This window comes from Macrotis lagotis, chromosome 1 (assembly GCF_037893015.1).
Source record: "Macrotis lagotis isolate mMagLag1 chromosome 1, bilby.v1.9.chrom.fasta, whole genome shotgun sequence".
In the NCBI taxonomy this organism is placed as follows: domain Eukaryota; kingdom Metazoa; phylum Chordata; class Mammalia; order Peramelemorphia; family Peramelidae; genus Macrotis; species Macrotis lagotis.
The window spans coordinates 787,695,574-787,718,185 of record NC_133658.1 but is presented as its reverse complement, the minus strand read 5'-3'; the positions used below and the strand labels follow the sequence as shown (position 1 = coordinate 787,718,185).

Sequence of the window (22,612 nt, the reverse complement as noted above, 5' to 3'; positions counted from 1 at the left end):
TTTGAGCTCAGGTCCTCTAATTCAGAATTAAGGATGCTCTCTGTGTTAGACCACAGCCTCTTTTAAGCTCTATCTTGGCTCCTCTGGTTGGCATTGGAACCTGAGAGGTCTTTAAAGAAGATCACCTCAATAAGGATCCTAGGGAGATGTAGTCCCCTTAAAATTTAGTAAAAATGTCAATTACTGAGGACAGAAATGAAATTAGTGAAATCAATGAAATTAGAAATTTCAAGTTTATGAAATGCTTCATATAAAATATAATGAATGGAAAGTACTATGATAAAATGCATATCAATCCAACTGACTATATTTGATAAACCCCTAGAGCTACAGAGCTGAAGGAATGGAAGAGATCTTTGAGGTCATCTACTTCAACTCCCATTCCAGTTCCCTTTCTACCATTCCCAACAAATCATCCAACCTCTTCTTAGGCGCTGATAGACTAAGGAGTGTGCCACTGGCTGAGTCAGCTCACTCCAGTTTTTTAAAGACACAAATAGTTTCTATGTGCAGTGATTTATAGGTCCCAAAGGAGGAATATTAGGGAGGAGAACAAGTTAACATGTACAAGCTAACGAAAATACAAAAAGAAAAAAAAAAAACCTAGCTGGTTTGCACAGCAGAGTTATATTAGGACTCTAGAATTGTTCCCTCCATACAAAAGCATTCTGTATCTTCCCCCTCATTATTTTCAATTTGTTTCCTAGTTACAGTAAAACTCACATGCTTTAAAACAGCTCACTCTAAATAATAATGCAGACAGTGTCTCATTTGTATGTTTGGGTCTTAATGCCCTTACAGATGAATCGTTAATACTCTATGTTTGTCTTTTCTCAAAGCTTCAAAAGAGGTTGAGATTTTTTTTATTTTGAGGGGAGGGGGTCCCTTCTTATCTCCTCCCTCCCAAATCATATCCAGATTTCAAGAATGTAAAGAAATTGAATAAGATAGTTTCCCAAATACATGGGAAAGGAGGCAGTAATAACTCACAGGGTATACTGAACAACATTCAAAGCAAACAAAGCTCCTAAGAGTGAAATAGAAGAGAAAGAAAAGCCTACCCTCCCAAATGGCAGAGTCTGTTATAAATCTCTAATGGTTAGCAGCAGCTCAATTTTACATCTTATCAAGAGCACTGCATTCATTCACATCCTAGCATCAAACTGTCTACTCTTTTTTTTTTTTTTTTTAGGTTTTTGCAAGGCAAATGGGGTTAAGTGGCTTGCCCAAGGCCACACAGCTAGGTAATTATTAAGTGTCTGAGACCGGATTTGAACCCAGGTACTCCTGACTCCAAGGCCGGTGCTTTATCCACTAAGCCACCTAGTTGCCCCTAAACTGTCTACTCTTCATCTGAAAAGCAATGTTCATTCAACATATGCAAAACTCATTGCCTTCAAGTATGACCAAACTCTTACTTAACTAGCAAGAAGACAGTTCCTTGGATTTACAACTACAGAACAATCAGAATAGGGAATAAACTTTCTCCTCTGTAATGATCATTTCACAGGTTTTTAATAGTACCTTTTGCTTCTCCCTCCCCTCATAAAGTCCCCAAATCACAAAAACCTCACAACCCACTAAAAGGGAAATGAGAAAGGACTTGTATCTTTGAGGAACAGAGGATAGGCTTTTCATAGGCAATGTGCTATGGGGGACAAAGCACTGAATTTAGTCAGGAAAACTCTAGTCTCTATGATCTATTTGATCACCTCAAGGCCTTAGTGTCCTTTTTCTGTAACATGGGGATAACCCTTGAGTGCCTCCTCAGGAAGCTAATGTGAAGATAAAATAAGATGTACACAGTGCTTTGTAAAACTTTAAAATGCTACATAAATTTCAGTTATTAGGGCACAAAACAAAGTTCCAAACTAGGAAAATATTTCACTGATAAGTGCAGAGGTACATCACTGGAATTTTTTCATGATCTCTTTCTTTACTACCCTCCAGTTTGTGCCACTGCTGAATGCTATGGGGGAACCAGACCTCCCATGGTTTCAACTCTGAATTATGTAAGAACTATACCTTTGGTGTATCAACTCGTTCTTCCTCCATGAATGTTGCCTCAGCCTGGCATCCAGAATTTGGAAAAGAAAAGGCCTCCACATTTGATGTTTGAGGGAGGATTGGGGACCTCATCAGCCTCATGTTCTGTGAATGTATGGTCATTGGGGGACCAACAGTTTGAGCCTAAAGAGCAAGTAAAATAAAAATTGGTAAAATAAATACAGTCTATCACAAACCAAAAACGTTCGAAGAAAATAATATTCTTTCAGTGCAAATAAAAACAATCAAATGTTGGTAAATTTTGGAATTGTAGGGAAATTGTTTTGTCTCCTATACATTAATAAAGTACATTATAGGGGTTATGAAATGATCTAACACATTTAATGTCTTAATGCTGGACTTCGGTCTTGACAACGAAGATCAATTTTTTTGTTCAATTCTGGTCTTGAGAAAGCTTGAAATCCTTCTATTTCACTGAATGATCATTTCCTCCCTTGAAGTATTATGTTTAATTTCACCAAATGGATGGTTCTTTGCTATAGTTCTAACTCCTTTGTCTTCCAGAATATCATGTTCCATGATCTCCAGTTCTTTAATGGTGCAGCTGTTAAGTCCAATGTAATCCTGATTGTGACTCCCTGATGTTTGAACTGTTTTTTTCTGTCACTTACAGTACTTTTTCTTGAACTGACAGTTCTGTAATTTGGCTATAATGATCCTTGGAGTTTTTATTTTGGGATCTCTTTCCTGAGGTGTGATCGGTGTATTCTTTCAATGCCTTTTTTGCCCTCTGGTTCTAGGATATCCACTTTTCCTTGATAATTTCTTGAAAGATGTCATCCAGGCCCTCCTTTTGATTATGGCTTTCAATGATTCTGACACTATTTCTTCTGGATCTATTTTTCAAGTCAGTGGTTTTCCAATGATATTTTATATTTTCTTCTTTTTTTAAATTCTTTTGAATTTGATTCTTGATGCCTCATAGAGTCATTAGCTTCCACTTGTCCAATTTTAACTTTTAAGGAATTGTTTTCCTTGGTTAGCTTTTGTATTTCCTTTTCCATTTGGTCAATTGTACTTTTTTTAAAAAATCATTTTATTTATTTTCCAATTAAAATTTTTAACCAAAAAAATCCACCTTTTTCTCCCCACTGTTGTAAGAGTAAATAAAGTAAAAGAAAGAGGAAAAAAATGTGTTTTAATCTGTGTTCTCTGATACCATCAGCTCTGTCTCAGATGGAACACATTCTTAACCATAAGTCCATCATAGAAGTTACTTCCATATTTTTCTACAGTTGCTGTTGCTGATTATAATTCCCTCCATCCATTCCTCCCCACTACCATCTATTATTATTTTCTTTCCTTTCACTTTGTCCCTCTTCAAAAATGTGCTGTGCAGACGAGTGGCACAGTGGACAGAGCACCAGCCCTGGGGCCAAGAGACCCCAAGCCTATGTTCCACCCCAGCAACCACCTGGTCTGGTGATCCTGAATAGGCCACCCAAACCCACCACCTTGCAAAAAATAAAAAGGAAAATGTGTTATATTTGACTATTCTCTCCTATGATCTCCCCTCCCCTCCCCTGTCCCCTTCTCTCCGTTTCCTTCTAGATTTCCATACCTTATTGAGTGTGTATGCGGTTTCCTCTCTGAGCAATTTTCTGATAAGAATGAAGGCTCCCTCATTCCCCATCATCTTCCGCCCTTCCATACCATTGCAAAAGCTATTTCTTGACTCTTTTACATGAAACATCTTAGTCTATTCTACCTCTCCTTTCCTTTCTCCCAGTACCTTTCCTTTTTCACCCAATTGACTCCATTTTTAAAATATATTATACCTTCAAATTCAACTCCCTCCTGTGCCTTGTCTATATAAGTTCCTTCTAACTGCTCTATTAAATGAGAAGTTTCATTATGAGTATTATCAGTTATCATCTTCCCACACACAGATCATCATCATTAAATCCCTTACCCTTCTTGTCCACCCTCTCTATGCTTCACCTGAGTCCTGTACTTGAAGATCAAACTTTCTGTTCAGCTTTGGTCATTTCAACAGGAACATTTGAAATTCCCCTGCTTCTTTGAAAGTCCATTTTTCCCCTGGAAGAGGATGTTCAGTTTTTCTGGGTAGTTGATTCTTGGTTGCATTCTAAGCTCTTTTGCCTTCAAGAATATTATATTCCAAGCCCTATGAGCCCTTAATATGGATGCTGCTAAATCCTGTGTGATCCTGACTGTAGCTCCATGATATTTAAATTGTTTCCTTCAGGCTGCTTGTAATATTTTCTCTTTGACTTGGGAGTTCTGGAACTTGGCTATAATATTCTTAGGGTTTGCTGTTTTTTTTTTTTTTTGAGCTCTTTCAGTAGGAGAACAGTGGTTTGTCTCAATTTCTATTTTGCCTCCTGATTCTAGGACATCAGGGCAATTTTCCTGTAGAAATTCTTTAAAAATGAAGTCAAGGGGGTGGCTAGGTGGCACAGTGGATAGAGCACTGGCCCTGCAGTCAGGAGTACCTGCGTTCAAATCCAGCTTTAGACACTTAATAATTACCTAGCTGTGTGACCTTGAGCAAGTCACTTAACCCCATTGCCTTGCAAAAAAAAAAACACCCTAAAAAAATGAAGTCAAGGCTCTTTTCCTGATCATGACTTTCAGGTAACCCAATAATTTTTAAATTGCTTCTCTTGGATCTGTTTTCCAGATCAGGTTTTTTTTTTTCAATGAGATACATTTTCTTCTAGTTTTTCATTCTTTTGGTGTTGAATTATTGTACTGATTTCTCTCAAAGTCCTCAGCTTCCTTTAGCTCCATTCTACATCTGAAGGATTTGTTTTCCTCAGAGAGCTTTCTTATCTCCTTTTCCATCTGGTCAATTCTGCTTTTTAAAGCATTCTTCTCAATAATTTTTGAACTGTTTTATCCATTTGGTTTTTAATATGTTATTTTCTTCAGCATTATTTTGGATCTCCTTGACTATGCTGCTTTTGTTTTCATGTTTTTCCTGCATCTCTCATTTCTTTTCCCAATTTTTGTTCTACCTTCCTTACTTGATTTTCAAAATCTTTTTTGATTTTCAAAATCTGTCATAGCCTGAGCCCAACTTCTATATTTCTTGGAGTCTTTAGATGCAGATGCTTGGACTTTCTCATCTTCTGATTGTGTGTTTTGGTCCTCCATGAGACCAAAGTAATTGTCGATAGTCAGATTCCTTTTTTTTTCCTGTTTACTCCTTTCCCCAGCCTGTGACTGGTTTGGGCTGCTTTCTAAGCTTTTGAGTATTATTGGGACACCCCCAAAAGGACCTCAGTATGTGAGGTTTTGACTGTTCTCCTGGTCTGTTGAATGGCCACAAGCTCACCTCTCTGGAGCTCCAGTCTGCAACCAGGATCTGAATGCGGTCAAAGCCCCAAAGTCCTGCCCCAGGGACAGAGGACAGACTCCAAGGTTTCTCTCCACTCCCTTACCTTCCGTGGACTGAGCAAGCTTAGGGAGCACATACTGGGCAGCTCCCTGCTGGAAGGCTCCACAGACCTCCTTCCATTTCCTGGGATCTGGGCTGCACTGAAGAGGGCCACACTGGCCTGGGCTTTGAGCTCATTCTGGCAGAGGTCTCCTTGCTGATCTTCCAAGTTGTGCTTGGTACTCCCTGGGGTGGCAGGTCAGGAAACTGCTTCTGCTGCCAGGAGCTAGGGCTCCCAGGGACCCAGGTGACCTGGGGCTGTTCCTAGAAGGCTGAAGCTTCTTAGCCCCTCCAACCCCTTCCCACTATTTTCTAGGTTACCTTGGGCTAGAGAATTGCCTCACTGGAGCTTTCTATGGGTTCTGTCTCTTGAAAATTTAGTTAAGAGTCACAATTTTAAGATTTTTGAAATATTTTCGAGAGAGCTCCTGGGAAAGCCTGTTCTCATGCTGGCATCTTGGCTCCATACCCTCAATTGTACTTTTGAAGGAATTGTTTTCTTCAGTGGATTTTCATAGTTTTTTTTTCCATTTGACTAATTCTACTTTTTAAGCAGTTGTTTTCTTTTTCCAAGTTGTTGATTTTTTCCCCTAATTCTCTTGTATCACTCATTTCATTTCCTAATTTTTCTTCTTCCTCTCAGAATTTTTTTTTAGGTTTTTTCCAAGGCAGACAGGGTTAAGTGGCCCAAGTTAAACCCAAGACCATACAGTTAGATAATTATTAAGTGTCTGAGGCCGCTCTCAGGATTTTTAAGCCCCTTTTGAGTCTGTTTTGACATTATTATCATCTTCTAAGTTTGTGTCTTGATCTTCCCTGTCACCCTAATCACTTTCTAGAATCAAATGCTTTTTTCCCCCTCTTGTCTTTTGCTCATCTTTTTTGGCCCTTTTTTCTCTGAGAACTTTTACTCTTTTCCTAAGAGTGGAAAAAACATTGTTTCAAACTTCTTGTGCCAGGGGCTAAAAGTCCTGACTATTTACCTGATGTAGCACTGATATTGCCCTGAGATCTGTGGGAGACCTTCATGTCTGGTGTTGCACTGAGTGGGTAGGAAGGGAGGTGATTGGCACTGCTGGAGGTCATAAGGATCTGGTAGCTTACTTAGGGCTGAGCCAGGGTCCTGGGCTAGTATCTGGAGTATGCTGAGGTTGGTGTGTAGTTTCTGTGTTTCCCAGAGCTACCTTGAAGCACATGATGCTCTGGCCAGTAGTAGTTTTAAGACATGAACAATCATTTTTCAAGGAAGAAACTAAAGTGATCAATATTCATATGAAAAAAATGCTCCAAATAACTAATAATTAGAATAGAGCAAATCAAAAAAAGTGTGGTTCCATTTCAGACAAATGTTGGAAGAACTGTGGTAAAATTGGTACATTAATGTATTTTTGGTGGAGCTATTAATTGGTCTATCCATGGTGGAAATCAATATGGAACTATGCCCCAAAATGATAACACCACTAGGTATATGTCCCAAGGAGAGAGAGAAAGGACATAAAAGGATACAAATACTTTACAGTAGTTCTTTTTGTTGCAGCAAAGAACTGGAAACAAAAGAGGGTATCCATCGGTTGAGAATCAGTTGAACAAATTATGGTATATGGATGAACTGAAATATCATCTCATTATAAGGAATGACAAAAGGGATGGTTTCAACTTTTTTTTTTTTTTTTTTAGTTTTTTGCAAGGCAATGGGGTTAAGCGGCTTGCCCAAGGCCACACAGCTAGGTAATTATTAAGTGTCTGAGACTGGATTTGAACTCAGCCGCCCCAAAAGGAATGGTTTCAGAGAAACCTGGGAGACATGTAAAATGATGTAGAAGGTGAGTAGAACCAGAAGAAAGTTTATATTAGAACAACATTGTAAAAAAGAACTATTAAAAGCCATAAAATTCTTATCAATGCAATAATTAAGCATGAATTCAGAAGAGATATGATGGAGATGAGAGGCATACAAGATGCAGAATGAGACATGGTCAAAGTGCATATTTGTTTTCCTTGACTATGCATTATTTGTGAAACGAATTTTGTTCTTCATCTCCCCCAATCTCATGAGGAAGGCGGGTGCAGAGAAGATGGCAAAGGAGAAAACAACTGTTTATTAATTGAAAAAGTTTATATAAAAAGGTGGCTTTTCATATCTCATCCCGCATCATAACCCTTTTAAAAATCCTTAATAGTAGCTTTCAAACATTTTATGCATTATTAGCCAACCCAATGATAGCAGTGAGATATTCCTGTTAGAGAAAGCAATCAAGCTAAGATTCAGAGAGGTTCAGAGATAGTGACTTGCCCAAGATAACCACAATGCATATTAGAAATCTTTTGTCTCTCTGGCAGTGTCTCTAGACCAATGTCTATCATGCTGCATTTCTAAGCAAACTTATGGAAGAATACAGATAGTAGTTTCTCAGAAGAGTAGGCATGGATAAATTGTGCTTACCACCCCTAGAAAGATTATTTACGCTGATGAAATCATGGATTTATTTGAGAATTTGAATATTCATTTCTTTTTAAATACTGTATAAAAACCAATGCTAGCTAAAATGTTATGGGAACATAATGTTCATATATGTGACCACAAGACACATACAAAACCATAGTCACTATGCTTAGAGACAGCACAGTACCTTGGGCAAGTCATTCCCTGGGAACCTTAGCATTCCTTTTCCCTTCAATAGGCCTTCACTCTTTCATATAGAGCTATTCTAAGGACCAAAGGAAATGATTTTAGAAATCACCTTGAAAACTCTAAAAGGATACATAAATATAAGACAGTAAAACAGGAGGTAATGTGGCAAAAAGGAAAGTATTAGAAAAAGGAATTAGAAGATGTATGTCTTGTCTTAGTTCTTCTACTGTTAATTTGTAGACCCCTGGGAAAGTGTCATTTAATTTCTGAATCTCAGGTACCACATCTAATTTCAGGACTGTTTACCTCACAGGACTGTGATGAGGGCCAAAGGAGATAATAGATGTTAAAGAGGTTTGTAAACTGCAAAATGCTGCACATATATAATGAGTTATTAAGATCAGGAGACAAAGAAAGGAATAACCAATCACCCAATGAAACAAGAGTTCAATTTACATGATGCTTTCAAGTGACCACAGCCCTTTCCTCAGGTAGGGAGGTAGGAAGGTTACGTGGTAATGAATTGACAAGTCTAGGAAAGGAATGCAGATGTCACTCCAAATCCAGCGCTCCACTATTAGAATATGTTTCTAATTCAGTTAATTGTGAACAACGACCAAAAAAGTCAAAAAATTAGAAATCCCTGAAGGGGAAAAAAAAAGGTTTTTGGATTTATAAAGTCAATCCATCCATAAAGGAAGAGGAACTTCTGAGAGTCCAGATGAACTATTATAAAGGCATTATGGTCAAAAATATAAATATAAAAATAAATGATATAAAGGTGTTATAGTGAATGACATAAATACAAGTAGTCAAATCTTAACCCTTCCTAATAGAAGAAAAAATGGAAGTCCAAAATGATTAAATGTGTGCCGGAGAAGACCACCAGCTGGATGAGGAGTTACCTTGGCAACTGTCTGTTCAGCAACAGTGCTGGGTCGACGCTGGCGGGCATCAACTCTCTGCTCCACAGGGAAGCTGCTTCGGTGAGATTTCAGCCTTTCCACCAATAAGTAATAGATAGCAGCAAAGTGGTTATAACTCTTGTTCTGTAAAGACTGAAAAGGAGAAAACAAAATTTTTTTTTTTAGGTTTTTTGCAAGGCAATGGGGTTAAATGATTTGCCCAAGGTCACACAACTAGGTAATTAAGTGTCTGAGGAAAGATTTGAACTCAGGTTCCCCTCACTCTAGGGCCGATGATCTTTTCACTGTGCCACCTAGCTGCCCGAGAAAACAAATATCTTAAGGCAAAATGCCATTTATAATCAGGTTCATGCTTCTACACTGTCTTCAAGAATCAGGAAAAATCACAAACTCTTAGAAATGGAGACAAAGTGAATTATGTTGCAAAGTAAAGTCCAAACATACAAGATACAAAAGAGAAAATACCAATTCCCTAGATTTGACTGGCTCCTTGAAAGGAAATGCAAAATGAAGAGCAAACAGAAGGGCATGAAATCCCAGCCTCCATGAATCTTGTCTCAGTTATTCTATCATTTCAACATTGATGCCTATCAGGTCAGTCAGCAATCTGAGCTGGGAAGTATTCATTTAATAGCCTTACCAAAGGCCCAAATCACTCACAATTCTAGACCACAAATCATAAAGTTTTGGGAAAACATTCTGAAATTTATTTGTGTGAGGATAAGATCCAAGAGTTCTGTTCTTAGGTAATTTTTTATTCTTGTTTCTTTACTTGTATTTTGGTACTTTGAAAACAGAGATCCCTCCCAATTTTTTACTTCCTGACCTGGCCACTTTCTTGATCTCAACAGAACAGAGAAACCAACCACTCCTTTCAGCTCATGGCTCCATTGGAGAGGAAGGTGCAACTGCTGGGTTGAGCTTTTAGGACACTGTCAGAGCAAGCCTGTAGGACCCCAAAGTCACTACTCTGAATGCTTTATAGAAATAAGCAAAGAATCTGAGTAACCGAGAAAACCACAGTGTCATTTTTTTCACTGGGGTTCCAGTGGAAGAAAAAAGGCTGGGAGGGTATTCATCTCCAAAACAGTCATAGGTGTATTAGGTGTATTTTTTTTTTTAGCTCCTTCTTGTTCTCTCCTTCCAAAAAATACCTTAAGCCTGGTTCACTAATTGTTATCAAAAGCCTTCTGAATGTATGTAGCCTATCAAAATGGTATCTTTTCTGGATGGAACAACATAATCTGTAAATAGTTTATGAATTCTTAGTTCTATGATTTTTAAAAATTCCAAATCAAAGTAATATCTCTTTTTGTTTTGTGTTCACTGGTCTACTCTATTTTCCCTCTCATTTCTCTCTTTTTTTTTGCTTTCTTTGCTCTTTCCTTGCCTAAGGAGAATTATCCCATTTCCCACTTGTTTTTCAATCATTTTTGACACAAAGACATAAAATTTTATCCAACTTCTGGGAGTTATCTTCCCATGACTCATTTACTAATTTTCACTTTTCTCTTTTCTGAACAGTAAAATATAGGTCTTTACCTCTAACAAGTGTTTTCATTATAGGTAGAAGGTACAAGGAAAGAAACTGATACAATAAATATAATGTAAGAAAACAGATAGTAGGAGACTGATATAACTGAACAGAAAACTAAGTAACATTTAGTCCTGATTGGGGGGTGGGGTGGAAGAAAGGGAAATAAGTATTTACTGAACACTGATCACATGCAGACTACTTCTCTCCTTCAAGACGCAAGTGCTGATCACAGCCCCTCTGCAGGCTTCTCTATCCCCTCAGTCAAGTCTTCCACAGATAAGATGCCTGACAGAATGGAGGTCAAACTCTGGATCTCACTACTTCATGTGTATCAATCAGAGCAGAATTCTGGTTATCTCAGCTATTATTTGTAGCTCTCTTTAGATGGCCGACCTGCTTCATTTTCCAATCTACTTACTTGAGGACAATACCTTTTATGCTATTTCTCATGCCATTTTACTTATACTCACCAGGAATCTATCACATTATGTTTAGAGAGATGCCAAGCATAATCAAATCAAAAAATAGCTTTGGCTCCTAGTTACCTCCATGGTTTTCTGTTGATCTATTCCAAGGCTATGCATTAGCCGCAGGACCTGCTCATTATACTCCCCAAGAGATGGCTCATTTTCCTGCTCTTGTGGATAAAGAACAGGTCTTTGTACGGGAACTTCCACCAGCATCCACTTGTGCTCTTTTATTTGGGCTATAGTTAGCCTCTTAGATGGATCTAAAACCAACATCCTTCGGATGAGATGCTCACACTCTAGGGAAAGTGAAAAGTTAAAAAGAAACAGTTAAACAAAATACCGGTAAATACAACTATCTTCGCCTCATCTAACATATAAGTACATATGCAAGTGAATGCTGCTAAGATGAATTTTGGTAATATGTGGAGAGTTATAATCAGTTGGGTCTGTTCAATTTTTGTGCTAAATGAACTTCCTCACCAACAGAAAACAACCTTTAGACATAAACTTAGTTTTCTGCCAAAAAGAAAAAAACAAACTTTACTTTTGAAGCAGGGAATTAACCTGTTCCTAAGGTTGTTCCTAAACTTCCAAAGTTAATTCATATCTCTTACAGAGTTGAAGTGAGGAAAGTAACAACAGATAAATAGGAAAAACTTCTTTTCTGTCTTTTCACTAAGTAAATGCAATAGATTTTTGATGATTAGCATTCCTCTCAGTTTCTTTGATAACCTTCAATATTAGACAAGTTATTTTTAAAGTAAGAAGTTGGAGCAAAATAATCTATCATACATGTATCATTTAGCAGCTGCATAGACTCTAGGATAGATTTTACATTAATTTACAGAGATTTTCTTAAATGGTTTCTTCACTCAAAGTTGTGTAATAGTAAGTTCAGGAAAAACTGGCCATCTTTAGATATTAACAGAATTAAGATTAGCACTTTTGTAAGGTGTGTGGGTTTATAAAGGTAAAAATGACAGCAAGGATGGCAATCAAAAATTTAGTTGGAAAAGAGATATAAATAAGGTCCTCATATACAACAATCCAAAAGAATCAAGAAGGGACTAGGAAGTTATCAATTCAATTAAATAACTGCCAAATAGTTGTCATCAGTTTGTGACTTCCTGCCAAAGGAAAAAGAAAAATCCATTTTCTTTTCAGAATAAAATGGTTGTGAATCTGTGTTTTCAACATGTTTCTTTGTCTAAAATAAACCTGAGACATTTATAAACTTAGGTGAATGGGACTGAAAAGATTTGCTACTTTTAATCTGTTAAATTGTTTCTGTTTTTAATCACAAGTAAGGCTGGAACTCTGTCTCACCTCCACAGAGGGCTTTCCCCCTGTCATTTCCATAGCTTCTGAAATGACTCAGTCACTTTTTTTTTTTTGTCACCTACAACTTTTAGAAAACATGGAGGGTTTTAGGAAGGTACTTCATTCACAGTTTAAAATCTGTACTGCACAATCAGGAAGACAAATAGCTTACCTTCTGACATGAAATAAGGAATCCGGAATCTTCCTTCTAAAACTCTTTGCCTCAGGATAGGGAGAGTTGGTCCATCAAAAGGCAGAGCTCCACAGACAAGAACATAAAGAACTACTCCCATGCTCTAAGATAGAAAATAATAATGCATCCACTGTACTACCTAATATTTCAAATGTACTTTTACTTTATTAAGTATCTTCAGTTACTATTAAATTCTCATTGATTGGGGCGGCTAGGTGGCGCAGTGGATAAAGCACTGGCCTTGGAGTCAGGAGTACCTGGGTTCAAATCCGACCTCAGACACTTAATAATTACCTAGCCGTGTGGCCTTGGGCAAGCCACTTAACCCCATTTGCCTTGCAAAAAAAAAAAATTCTCATTGATTGCAGGCAAAATTCCTGATTGAATTTTTCAGAAAAAGGGGATCTCAAAACTGAAAGAAATCTGAAACTCTGAAATTTTTCCCCCCTACCACATTAAGAGGGTGATCATTTAGATAAATGCTGAATTTTAATTATGGCTATGTCTGGAGAAAGTTAACACATTTGATAACAGAATCCCTTTTCTGAGCACCCTGCTCTAAGGGCTCTTATCACTTATTTTCCAATATACAGAAAACAACAATATCCACTCCCTAGGTGCTGGGAACCTTGGGGGATGGGCCAAAGGACTGAGTATTATTAATCTAATCAATTAATACTTATTAGGGATACAAATACAATAAATGAAAAAAAGCCTATCTGCAAGGCATTTAGATTCTCAAGGGAGACAAATCTTTCTATAACAACAATACAAAGAATAAATAAAAATCAGTACAAAATGGTGAAAATAGCAAGTAGGGAAAAGAGCTATAGCAACTAGAAAAAATCAGATAAAACTCTTAGGGGAAGCTGGGGCTTAAGCTTTATCTTGAGGGAAGAGCAGAATTCTATAAGATACAGATAAGGAAAGATTGTAGTCTAAGCAGACAATCAATAAATAGATATTAAGTAATTACTTGCGGGCTAGGTACTATAAACAGTCCCTGCCCATGACCAGCTTAAAAAATCTAAGGAAGGAGAAAATATGGAAACAGATATACATAAAACAAGCTGGAAAAGGAAATCATTAATAGAGGGAAAACACTGGAATTAAGAGAACTCTGTAAAGGATGGCTTTCTGTAGGAGATGGAACTTTTGTGGGACTCAGTGGAAGCTAGGGAGGTCAGTAGATAGGGTGGAGAAGGGAGAACATTCTAGGCATGAGGGACAACAAGAGAAAATGCCCAGAGCTGAGAGACAGAGTATCCTGTTTGTGGCATGAGATCAGTGTCACTGGATTGAAGATTATATATATATCTGGAAGTAAGGAATAAGAAGATTGGAAAGGCAGGAAGGGGTTGGCTTATAAAGGGCTTTGAAAGTCAAACAGCATTGTGTATTTGAAAATAAAGGAAATATAGGGAGCTCTAGGGCTTACACATATGGTCAAAACTGTTCTTTAGGAAAATCATTTTAGTATCTGAATGGAGGACAGACTGGAGTGGGGAAAGACTTGATTTGTTACCAGGCTATTTCAACAGCTCAAATATGTGTGAGGTGATGAAGGCCCGCACTCAAATTGTGGCAATATAAAAAGAGACAACAGATGTTGCAAAGGGGAAATCAACAGACCTTAGCAACAGATCAGATATAGGAGGTGAGAGACAGTGAAAAATCCAGGATGACTCTATGATGGGAGTCTGAAAGAGTGGTATTGTCTCCTATAGTAACAGGAAAAACAGGAGTAGGGAAAAGTTTTTTTGGGTAAGATAATGAATTCTATTTTTGATATATTGAATTTAAGATGTCTATTGAACATCCAAGTTGAAAAGACTGAAAGGCAATTGGAGATTTGAGAACTGACTTTAGCAGAGAGTTTAAGGTAAGACAGGTAGATATTTTCTTTTTTTTGCTAGGCAGTGGGGTTAGTTAAGTGACTTGCCCAAGGCCAGTAATTATTAAGTGTCTGAGGCTGGATTTGAACTCAGGTACTCCTGACTCCAAGGCTGGTGCTCTATCCACTGCGCCACCTAGCCACTCCAAGACAGGTAGATTTAAGAATCATTGGCATAGAAATAAAAATAAAATCCATGGGAGCTGATGAGATCACCAAGTAAAATAGAATAGAAGGAGAATAGAAGAGGGTCTAGGATACAACCCTGAGAGGCACCTCCAATTAGAGGTGATCTGGAGGAGGATTCAAAGAAAGAAACAGAGAAGGAGCAGTCAGATATGTAGGAGGAGGGCCAGGACAGTGGTGTCCCAAAAACGTAGAGAGAAGAGAGTATCAAGGAGCAGAGAGTGAGTAAGATTGTCAGTAGTTGTAGAGGTCAAGGAGAATGAAGATGAAGAAAATGTCATTGGTTTTGGTAACTGAGAGATCATTAGTAACTTGGGAAAGAACAGTTTCATTCAGAAGCTGAATTAGATAAGGGATGAAAAAAAGAATGAGAGGAGAGAAGAGGGAGGCAACTATTGTAGGCAGCTTTTTTGAGGAATTTAGCTATAAAGGACAGAAGAGATATGGGATTAGTTGGGGGGGTAGAAAAATAAAGTGAGAATTTTTTCAGAATGAGTGAAATATGGGTTTGATTGTAGGCAATAATAAATAAGCCAGTAGAGAGAATGAAAATAAGTGATAGGCAGGGATTCATAGAGAAGACAGTCTAGGTTGGAGGAGACAGAATGGAATGCAATTGTTTGAGCAGGTAGTAGACAGGAAGTAAGTCTCATCATGTGAGACAGGAATGGAGGAGAGAGGGGCAGAAAGCACCTGAATAACGGGGGGGAAAGAGAGAGGTTAAGGTGAATGGTTTCAATTTTTTTTCTGTAAAATATGAGGTGAAGTTCACAGCTGGGGGTGAGTAAAGGAGAAACTATGGGAGGTTTGGAGGAGGGATGCAAAAGTTTGGAAGAGCTGATCAGGATGGTGGGAGGAGTTGTAAGGGAAGTATAGCAGACTGTCTAGCAGTTGTAAGGGCCAGCATGAGGCTGTGTCAACATAAACTCGTAGTGGACCCAGTCAGAACAGTTGGGTGATTTTTGTTATCTTTGTTCAGTAGTATATGTATAGAAATGAAGACAGTGAATGTGGGAAGGATCAAAGGCTAAGGCTTGCTGGGTGTAATTGGGATTATGATAAAGGGGCAAGGAATTCAAGAGAGAAAGGTAGTGTAGAGTTGAATTGGTTCAGTAAAGAGTCAAGATGGGGGAAAAGAGGAGAGACTGGCTAGTGCAGGGGAGATGGCTCAGAAGAAAATTGAGGGGTCAAGGGATTAGATTTGGAGGTAGAGTAGAGTTTTATAAGGAAGAGGGAGGCTGCTCAGAAACAGGAGATGGAGGGGGCAACTAGGTGACATAGTGGATAGAGCACTGGCCCTGGAGTCAGGAGGACCTGCGTTCAAATCCAGCCACAAACACTTAATAATTACCTAGCTGTATGACCTTGGGCAAGTCACTTAAACCCATTGCCTAGCAAAAAAACCAATAAATAAATAAATAAATAAATAAAAAGATCACCAGCCTTTCTTTATATTTAAAAAAAAAAGGAAAAAGAAACAGGAGATGGAGAACTATATGTGATGAACTAAGAAAAGGACAGTTTGGCTAGGAAAAGGGACTGAATGGTCGGTCTGGAAAGAGGTTAGAGTCAGGTTGTGAAGGGTTTTAAAAGTTGAACAGATGCAGTTATATTTAATCTTAGAGGCAATAGGGGCCACCGGAAGTGATAGAGTAATGACGATGATATACTCAGATTTGCACTTAAAGAAAAGTATTAGTCTGATAGAATGGAGTGGGGAGAGACTTGAGGCTTAGAAAGCTGAGGGAATAATCTTGGTGATAGATGAGCGGCTGCTGGGGCAGTAGACAGAAGGTGTCTGATACAAGAGACATGAAGGTGGGAAGTAGGAATCTCACATGTAGCTAATGATTGCTGTCTTCCTCATCAAAATGTAAGTTCCTTAATGGCTGGAACTGTTTCTGCTTTACTCAGTATCTCCACCATTTAGTACAGTGTTGACACACTTAGAACCCCTTTATAATCTTTTATTCATATCTGTGGTGAGGTACACAGTAAGTAGTCAAGGATAACACTGAGGTTATGAGTCTTGGGAGACTAGAGGTATGTGAGAACCTTAAAGAGAAATAGGGGACTTTACAAGACAAGTAGATTTGTGGAGAAAAAGGAGTTCTTTTTTTTGGATATGTTACAGGACATCCAATTTGAAATGTAGAACAGGTAATTGGTGATAGGAGATTCAAGCTTGGGGTAAAGTTTGGGACTGCATATATAAAGCTGGGAGTCATCTACATAGGAATTACAATAAACTCATGGAAGCAGATGGGGTCATCAGGAGGGAACGCAGAGAGAGAAGGTACAGGATAGAATATAAGGGAATACCTACAAAATATATTTAATTTAGAAAGAAAGAAAATACCCAAATATCCAGTTGTGGTCCTTCATATTGCTGTCCTTCAAAAACTTCTGGGGCTGCATAAGGAGGGCTGCCACACCATGTTGCCAGTGGTTCACCACTCTTAAAGAAATTTCCAAAACCAAAATCTGTTGAGATGGAAAATACATGTTAATCTAAATCTGTGAGAATAAATTGAATCACTGTAAGAAGGTCTGTATTAGACAATATCAACAAAAGGCCTTTCTCTAAAGGAAAATCAGAGATGGAAGACCTTTCACATCCCCCCCCCCAAAGTTAAAAGAAAATCCCTCTGTGTAGTTTATCTCTTTGATTTTTAATTTGAGGTCTTATATAAACTCCACTACAACCAGCTGGTGTTTTATCTACTGATTTTTATTTGTAGGATGTTTTATTCTTAACACTTATAAGCAACACAAAGAACAATAACTGACATTGATGCTTTAAAGTTTACCAAGTGTTTCATCAATTATACCATTAATCTTTACAATTAACCTGTGAGGGTGGAAGCACTGGGAGGTAATTATTCTTCCCATTTCTAAGACAAGCAAACTGAAGTTCAGTGTGAATAAGCGGCTTTCTCATAGTCACATAACTACTTAATAAAAGAGGAAGAATCTGAACCCTTGAATTATGTCTCATGCCAAGAGTAATTCTTTATCCACTATCAATATTAACCTGTTAAACTCACGGCCACTCACATATCATTTTAAGCTCAGGTAATGAATATTTTCCCATAGACAGAGCAGTAGGTTGTCAAAGTCTCTAACTTTTTCTGACAGTTCAGTGGAGAATTCCTTAACTAAGTAACAGTACTCTCAGTGCTAGTATGTAGGTAATTCCTAGGCATGTGATCCAGAAACATTATAGCCATCCATAGACATCATCAATACCATGAATTGGGACTTGGGACTTCTTAAAAGCAAACAGAATTACTGTCAAGAGGTCAAATTGTTTAGGCTACCATTGCTCCAATAAAAAATTTGCTTACTAAACTATTCAGTGTTGCATGGAAAAGTTTATCATAAAATAATATTCAGATGCCTTTAGTATACAAGAATATGGAAGGCAAAGTTTAAGTCTAATTTTTTTCTAATAAAATTGCTTTTATCTTTTTGCTAGCTTTCTAGCAAACTTCTTAAAATTTTTTTCTTCATAATGGATAATTTTGGCTAGAGTATGGGCAGTCAATTAGTCTAAGTCATGCTGTGGATAAATGGACTCTTCAACAGAGAGAAAAGAAAAACTCAGTTTTCTTGATCAATAAGTCTGAGTCTAGATTTGGACAAGGAAGGTCAACTTCATTCACAGATCTATGGTTTAATTAGAATCCTAAACCCATTAACAAGGTATTTCCACAGGGAGAAGAGTTATAGGAACCCTACTTCAATAGACAATGGCAATTTCATGAAAATTAGGAGTGGGAGATGGAGTATGGGTGTGTGAAGAGGATTTCCAAAAGGACCAAAGGTGCTACCTACAGAAGGTAGTTTAAGGCTGTAGTTTCCAAAGTGAGAGCATAGGGGCTTCCTAGGGTTCTAGTCTATCCAGAGGCTTGTTTATGATCAACTTATTAGAGAATGGAAAGATAAGTCACATTCTTTCCTCCCCAAGATGAATGAAAGAATGAATGAATGAATAAATATTTATTAAGCCCTTACTAAGAACTGTGAATACAAGAAAATAGGCAGCCTCTGCCTTTGAGGAGCTCCCACTCTAATGGAAAAGACGACACATATGGAAGCTGTAATTAGGGGACAAAGTCAAAGCAGATGTCAATACCTATTTTAAATGCAATTTCCACTGATAAAGTAATGATCCATTTCTGATTTTGAATCGCCCAACAGTGCCAAGGATTGTGGTGGTAAGAAATGTTCTTTCTGAGTCTTCAGCAGCTGTGGCTACATAACTACTTCCCCCCATTCTTCCTCACTCTATCCCCCCCTTCCCTAAACAAGGGCTGCTTCCTAGGGTGACAGCTGAGTGTACTGGGATAGAAATTTTCCCAAGACTCTTGGGTTCAAGGTCCTGAATGGTTTCCAGCAGGATCTGAGGGAAGATGGTGGCCAAGCTGCTGGTGGTGATCTGATGTGCTTGGCACATGCTGCCTCCTGTACCTCCCTCAAAGAGGTCTTGTTGCTTCAGTTAGTTTCGCCTGTCTGCTCTGTGTGTGGCATTTGGTGATCACCTCTTCTCCTCAGGTGTTGTTGCTCTGAATGATTGCTGGGAGGTTGGGCTAGAAGCCTAGTGGTCTGGGAGAAATTTCTACTCCCAGGAGCCACAGGGCTCCTGTGCCTATCTGAGAGTTAGTGGTATTTGGTCATCGATTACTACTGGTGGGAATGAGAAAGGTGGACATCTCTCCACAATGATTTTCTCTTTCATGATTCCTGTGGGTGGGAGGTTGGATATTCAAAATATTCTCCATACAACTAAACCTACCTTCATCTCTCAAGACTTCCCCATTTTCTACCCTTTTCTAGAGCTGTGCAAGCCATCAACTCCCCCCCACCACCCTGAGCCAAATGTAGATCCTTCAAGGCACTTAGAATCTATCTGCTCCCCTAGATTACATTGTAATAGTTATATATAGGTACCACTGAGAAAAGCCTGCCAAATACCAAGCACATCCAATCCCTATCTCTCAGATCCTTTCATGTCAGTCTTTTTGGGGGGCAATGTCCAGTATGAAAGAAACCTACCTTTCTCTTTTTCATTTTAAAGGGACACAAGAGGAGCAACAGACCTGGATGAGTAGTAACAGATCATAAAAATCAGAACATGATATTTTCTTCCAAACTCATCCCTTTTCAGAACTTTCCAATTCTTGTTGAGGGTGGTAACACCATCCCTTTGGTCACCTAGGTTTACATCTTTGGGGTCACCCCCAACTTCTCACTCTCTTTGATCTTTTATGCAGAGTCATTATTTCTACCTACAAATCTCTACCATCTGTCTCCTCCTCTCTACCCACAAGGCCATTCCCAATCCAGGTCTGCATCGTCTCTCAACTGACTACTGTAGTAGCCTTCTCTTTTCCCTTCCTCAAGTCTTAATCCCTTTCAAACCACTCTCTATCCTTTTTAGTCACATTTCTGTGAATATTTTACAATATACATAATTATGAGAAGTATATGCATATAATTTAAAAATAATAAATATGCACATATTGAAGGGTACATACTCCAAAATGGTCCACTGTGAGAGGTGAGTAATTAAAGAATTTAGAGACCTCTGCTTAACTGGATGTCAGCCAGCCTAAGCAGATCCCCAATGTCAGATATTTCTGTTATTAGATTAGCTGCCCAAGAGCCTTTCAGAGCCTGTACATCTGCACCGAATTAAGAAACCATCTTTAAGTGTTTGGTACTGGTTAGGTCCCCAAATTAACTCATTATCACCTACTGTTATCTTGATAAAATCAAGTCTCTGATTAAATAGGATTTAGGAGAGAAACAGGAAATGGGAAAGAATGAGGAAGGAAAAGAGCAAAAAATACAAACCACTTGTGGTTAAGTCTGGGCAATCATTTGCATGGCAGCCACTGAATGCATTGGGGAGAGGGAAGGAATAATAATAAAATATAGTTTTTTATTGTTATTTCATGTATACCAGGCTAGCTCAAAATACTGATTTCCAAAGTTGTTAGGAAAAACTTTATCTACACCACACATCTAAATTCTGCCTATATGACTGATCACTTATTCTTGTTATGCTACAATCCAAGTTATAAAGATGAACAGCTAAATAAAGTTTAAATTATCTGGAAAAAAATCAACAGCAAAAGTACTTCAGTTAATTGATCCTTGATCCGGACAAGATATCCAAAGTAGTTTTAAAAGAACAATGTTTTAATTTTACTCAATGCCAGGAAAGCAAAACAAGTAAACTCTGGGATGGGTGTACTTGTGGTACTGACACAACTAGCATTAGACAAATCACTTTAAAGGAAAGTACTTTGAGGAGAGTGAGTCAGTACCTTTCCAAATTGGCTCTCACTCCAAAGTCCAATCACAAGATGAGTTCTTACACACTCATTAAGTTGAGGATTCTAGCCAAACATATTTGAAAAGCTCTTCAAAGGGACTAAACCATTGACTTTAATGCCTGAAAGCCAAGGTTAATCAGTTAAACTTCCTGTATAAGTACATAGTACAATGAAGGTCTTATTTTTAACATCCTCCTCCCCCACCAAAAGGAAAAGGGAGACTGTTCACTTTTAGACACAGATGGTGCCATTTCCAACAGTCACTTTCTATTCTACCCTTCTAACAAAGGAGAGATGTTTGCCAGTCTGAAAGGCCCACCTTGATTCTAGTGATGACAAGTGACTTTAAATAAAGATTGTATAGGGAAAGTTCCTCTAGGAATGAAATATCAGTTCTTCCACTTTAATTGCCTCTCATAAAAATACCTCATGGGCAAAAAAAGGGAAGGGAATAGTGAGGGGGCGATCCTACAGTGGGAGTGACCTTGTTTTGGTCTGGGCACTTCAAAACAGGCTCTCTTGATGAGGACCCTGATACAATACTAGGGCCCACACCCTGGGTTTCTTTAAGTGACTGAGGTGGAAACAGGGAGATTCAAGTGCAAAGGGAAGAATATGTGCTTCACAGCATGGAAAGTCCCATACTATGTTTCTTTGAAGTGGGGCCTCCTCTAGCATGCTTTTTCTTTTCCAGTATAAAAATGATGAGACATTTCTACTATTAAGAAGTTATTCCTAAACAATTTCTTAAGATTCAGGAAGTATCAGAATGGCTAAGGAAGTAACTCTTTCATTTTCTAATATGAAACTAGATAATTTGTTTCATTTGTGACTAATACTTTATTCCTAAAGGTAAATGGTAAAGAAGTGTAAAAGGAAGCAAAACCAGGTCATAAAATAGCCATGAAGCTTGTAATTATTACCAGGCAGTTACTTAGAATGTCCTTTTGATTATTTATTCTAAAAAAGGCATGTATAATACAAATAAGATACTAGAAAATTCCTTAAAATAGCATTTAGCTATTTGTAAACTATCATCAAATTCACTCAGGTATTTACCATGGTGAGGGTAAGATTACCAGGTACTGGGCTAAGCTCTAGGAATACAACAAGGGGCAAAAGGCAGTCCCTGCCCTTCAGGAGCTCACAACCTGCCAACAACAAATAAATTCTATTAGAGACAGAACAAAAAGAATATATAATGAAAAGAGGGAAGATATGAAAATGAAGAGGGGTTAGGAAAAGTTTCCTAGAAAAGATGGCATTTTCATTGGTACTTGAAGAAAGCAAGGATGAGGAGATGTAAGAAAAAATTAAAGGCAGAATCTGGTTTGGTTAGGAAGGGCTTTGTATTTGATCCCGGGGTGGAAGATTTGAGGCAGGCAGATGCATCAGCAGGTTATTGCAGTAATTCAGGTGGGAGGTGAAGAAGCCCTGCACCACAGTGGTAGCTGTGTCTGAGGAAAGGCGCAGGCTGTAAAAATGAAAATGACAGCCCTTGTGAACAGATTGGTCACAGATAGTGAGGAGTCAAGATAGATGTGAGAGATGTGAAAATAAAATAGACAAGATTTGATAACTGACTGGATTGAGGGCCAAGGGAGGGAAGAATCAAGAATAGAAGATGGTACCATACTTGG

At 38.2% G+C, this 22,612-nt stretch overlaps 1 protein-coding gene across 3 annotated transcripts in view; it reads right to left on the bottom strand.

The window, feature by feature from the left end:
- Positions 1-22,612, bottom strand: part of SIK2 (salt inducible kinase 2) — a 168,248-nt gene that overhangs the window by 18,369 nt on the left and 127,267 nt on the right. For 2 of the 3 annotated variants that reach the window (XM_074216651.1, XM_074216652.1), the window contains exons 5-9: positions 16,988-17,112; positions 12,528-12,651; positions 11,111-11,331; positions 9,008-9,160; positions 2,026-2,190 (exon numbers count right to left, since the gene is read on the bottom strand). In XM_074216651.1, the coding sequence (XP_074072752.1) occupies positions 2,026-2,190; positions 9,008-9,160; positions 11,111-11,331; positions 12,528-12,651; positions 16,988-17,112 (788 nt within the window). Of the gene's footprint in view, positions 1-2,025; positions 2,191-9,007; positions 9,161-11,110; positions 11,332-12,527; positions 12,652-16,987; positions 17,116-22,612 lie in introns of all 3 variants that reach the window. The other variant, XM_074216653.1, reaches the window with a different exon arrangement.